Source organism: Monoraphidium neglectum (genome assembly GCF_000611645.1).
Source record: "Monoraphidium neglectum strain SAG 48.87 unplaced genomic scaffold scaffold00697, whole genome shotgun sequence".
NCBI classification, from domain to species: Eukaryota; Viridiplantae; Chlorophyta; class Chlorophyceae; order Sphaeropleales; family Selenastraceae; genus Monoraphidium; species Monoraphidium neglectum.
In genome coordinates, this window is record NW_014012931.1 from 9,091 (window position 1) to 12,978 (window position 3,888).

Genomic DNA, 3,888 nt, shown 5'->3' on the forward strand with positions numbered 1-3,888 from the left:
GTCCCGCCCACTTCCGCACAGCCCGCCCGCCCGCCCCCCACCCCCATGCAGGCACGCCAGGGGGACCCTCGGGTTGTGCTAAAAGACCTGGACCTGGGGGGGCGCTGCTTCAAACTGGAGGCCCAGTGGCATGAGCGGCTCATGGAGCAGGTGGGAGGGGGCCTGGGGGCGGTTGGTTGGTATCGAGGGTCAGAGGGGTGGTGTGACAGGGTGTGATGTAGTGGGCGAGTGGGGGGCCCGGGGTTAGGGCTTTTTAGAGGGCGTTGTAGAGCGCGTGCCGTACGGTGCTGGATTAAGTATGTGCACTGTATGTGCGTATGCGCACTCGCGGATGCGTAAATGTAAGCGTGGGAGTATGTTGTTGTGATGGCGTTGAATGTAAGGCTGGGGGAGACAGAGAGAATGTGTGTGTGTACGTGTGTGTGTGTGTGTGTGTGTCTGTGGCAGGGGGAGTGTGGCAGACACAGCCAGGCACGCAGCTTTGCAGGCAAGCAGCTGGGTGTCACGTCTGGAGACAGCATCCCTGCGAGTCAGCCGCAGCACCGTGGCACAGCGCCGCCGGCGCCGGCCCCAGCACCCCCCGCACGCTTCGGTGCAACATCGGCTGGGGAGGCTCTGGCCCCCGCCCACCGCGCTCCGCCCCGTCGCCCCGCCCCGCCCCGCCAGATCGCGTCGGACTGCGCCCTGCTGGAGGCGTGCGGCGTGATGGACTACTCGATGCTGCTGGGAGTCCACGACCGCGCCCGCGGGCCGCGCGCAAGCGGCGGCGGCAGCGGCGGCGGGGGCAGCGGCGGAGGCGCAGGCGGCGGCGCCGCGCCGCGCGGCTGCCACAGCCGGCGGGTGAGCGCTGCGTCTTTGGCGATGCTGGAGGAGGGCGGGGAGGCAAGCGGCGGGGGCGGGGACGCGGCGTCGGAGGAGCCGTGGTCGGGAGACGAGGGCGGGGCGCGGCCGGGGACGCCGCCGGTGCTGGCAGCCTCGAGCCCCGGCGGCGTAACGGAGGCGGAGGCGGCTGCGGCGGCGTCGGTGGCGCTGGCGGCGGATGGGATGCCGGCGGCGGCGGCGGTCAACTTCGAGGAGCACAATGCGGATGATGAGGGTGGGGCATGGGAGGGCTGTATGCAGGGGTCACCGCGTGGGGTGTGAGGGGTGTGTTTGGAGTTACAGGGGGGGTCATGATGCCAGCCAAATGACCCCCGTTTGCCGCATTTTGACTGATACAAGAGAGGGTCTCACCCACGGGCCCATGCTTGCTTGGTATGCCACCTCCTGAAGCGCTGCCCTGGCTTGTCACCAGCCCTCGATGCCCAAAAGATGGCACTTGTTGGATGTCATGACCCTCGTTTGAGTCTGCGTCGCGCCTCTTCCCCCCTCCCCCCTCTTAAACTCAACCCCAGCCGCCCTCCAGCGGCGCATGGCGCGGATAGAGGCGCGCGTGGGGGCCCTCGACCTCGGCCTCGAGGCCAAGCAGGGCCTGCTGCAGCTCGCACGCCTGGAAATGCTCGCAGCGGCACCCCGCCACGCTCGCCGCGGCGGCGGCGGCGGCGGCGGCGGCCCGGTCGTCGCCGCCGCCACGTCTGTCCCGGCGCGGCGCGGCGCTTTGTCGGTGCTGGCTGCGCGCCCCAAGCGCAGCGACACTATGCGGCCCGTGGCGTTCACGGAGGGCTCGAGCGACGCGCTCGCGCTCAGCCTCGGGCAGAGCCGCGTGCAGCTGGGCGCGGCGATGGCCGCGACGGCGCTGCCGCCGGGCGGCGGCGGCGCGGCCACCGCGGCGGCGGCGGCGGCCGGGGCTGGCGCAGCGCAAGACTCGGGCGACGCGCCGTCGGGGGCGCGGGATGTGGTGCTGTTCTTCGGCATCATCGACATATTTACAGTATACGATTCCTTGAAGCGGCTGGAGCACGTAGTGAAGGCGGTCGGCAGCGCGGGCCGCGGCGGCGCACGCGCGATCAGCGCGGTCCCGCCCGCGCAGTACAGCCGGCGGTTCCACGATTTCATGAAGAGGGTGTTTGTGTGAGGGCAGGGGTAGAGACCGTCCGATCAAGTGCATTGCATGCATTGCATGCATTGCATGCATTGCATGCATTGCATGCATTGCATGCATTGCATGCATTGCATGCCTCATGCGGGGTTGCGGCATTACGCACAGGCAGTTTGCATGGGCGATGCGCATGGGCACTATGCATGCGTCGCGGCACTGGCAGTCAGATGCTTCTCCAGTGCAGGTCTGCGAGCGGAGAGGCTGCATTGTCGCGTCAAACGGCGCCCCAAGTCGCAGATACTGCCACGGCATCGCAGCGTCCATCCAATGTCAGCCACAAACGCATTGTGGCTCCATCTGGCATTGCCGACCCTCAGGATTGTCAAAGGGCTCGGCGTTGCATCCAGCCTTGTGCCGCCCGTTCTTCGCACACCTGCATTTTGCAGGAACGCATGCTCAAATTTATTCATTCAGTTTTGTGTGCAGCCGGCTGGATCTGATCAAATGTTTGGGATTGCTTCGCATCGAGGCAGTCCAGCTGTAAATCAACTACTCAACAGGTGTGTGCTGTGGAAGGTGCGAGGTCCCTTGCCACATTTGCAGTTTTCCCGTATCGTGTCGCTGTCACTGCAACAGATAGGCATTACGAATGCAGGACCAGCCCAGCGGCAGGACCGGCCCAGGGAGCCTCATGCCTGCCCTACATCCAACAACACATCTGTGCATCGTTTGATGGTAACGGAGACCCAAGCCTGCCGTCGTCATGTATCGCAAGGAGTGATACCACATACTACAATCGTGGTCAAACCTGGTCAGCATAAAACAGCACACGTGCTACGGGGCCTGCAGCAGCTTCATGAACTCCCTCGCAGTGTTACTGTGTGATGAATGCCCCAACGCAGCAACAAGACGTGGCACGGACGGCGGCCTGCACGGAAATCAGCACGGGGGACCTACATTCCATTGCTGGCCGTTCCGGTGTGCGTCGACCTTTTCACAGTGCTGGCTGCAGCTTCGAGTCCCATAAGTAGGATTGCACAGCGTGTTGTTGGGGATACTCAGTTTTCAGCCTGTTGTTGAGCAAAGCAGGCGCCTGAAATCGTGCCCCAGAGCTGGACAACAGCGGCAGCTGCTGTGTGGCGCGTCATGCGTGAGGGGCTCAAACTAGGCCCGGCGCTGGTGCCAGCGTTGATAGCGCGATGTCAGGAAACCATGTTCGTGCTTTCAAAGCTTGAAGCGGACGTGCGCGTGAGCCCTCAGGATCTGATCAAGCCCCCGCTCACAGCCGTAACAGAGGTGCTCGAGAAGGACTACTTAGACAGGGTTATCCCCGAACTTGGCCTGGTGGTGACCATTTACGACGTGCTGAGCGTGGAGGGCGGCCACATTTACCCAAACGACGGCGCCGCCTACTTCAGGGTGGTGTTTCGCCTCGTGGTGTTCCGGCCGTTCGCCGGGGAGGTGCTTGTCGGTAAAATCGTCTCATGCAGCAAGTGAGCATCCATAGGCGGCGACGACAGGGCCCGGCCGCACGGAGCGCTGGCGGAAGATTTGCACGCAGCAGCCGTGCTGTGCGGCTCGTGCCGTCCGTGACCTGCAGCGACGCTCGGCGTCCGGGCTGTGCGTGGCGGCCTCAATTGATTGGGCAAACGGTCCGCCTTGCAGGAAGGGCGTACGTGTGGGCATTGAATTCTTTGACGACATCCACGTGCCAGACTACGCGCTGCAGGTGCGCCAGGCCAGCTTGCGAGCCGGCAGGTCGGCAGGCGGGCCGCGCGGCCTGGCGGGTGCGCCCGCAGCCGGCGCGTTGTGCCCTGTCTGGGCTCCCCTGCGCGCGACGGCAGGCGCGGGCGGGGGCCGCGTCTGTGAGTTCATCATCCATGGCCCATCCCACTCCCCCCCCCCCCCCC

General features: G+C 65.4%; 2 protein-coding genes across 2 annotated transcripts in view; both read left to right on the top strand.

The window, feature by feature from the left end:
- Window positions 1–2,014, top strand: part of MNEG_4866 (hypothetical protein) — a gene marked incomplete at both ends in the record, with an annotated part of 7,093 nt that extends 5,079 nt beyond the window's left edge. The window contains 3 exons of the mRNA XM_014046657.1: window positions 52–150; window positions 667–1,096; window positions 1,395–2,014. Of these exons, the coding sequence (XP_013902111.1) occupies window positions 52–150; window positions 667–1,096; window positions 1,395–2,014 (1,149 nt within the window). The remainder of the gene's footprint in view (window positions 1–51; window positions 151–666; window positions 1,097–1,394) is intronic.
- Window positions 2,015–3,190: 1,176 nt separating this feature from the next.
- Window positions 3,191–3,888, top strand: part of MNEG_4867 (DNA-directed RNA polymerase III subunitC25) — a gene marked incomplete at both ends in the record, with an annotated part of 2,364 nt that continues 1,666 nt past the window's right edge. Inside the window, 2 exons of the mRNA XM_014046658.1 lie at window positions 3,191–3,471; window positions 3,644–3,707. Coding sequence (XP_013902112.1) covers window positions 3,191–3,471; window positions 3,644–3,707 — 345 coding nt within the window. The remainder of the gene's footprint in view (window positions 3,472–3,643; window positions 3,708–3,888) is intronic.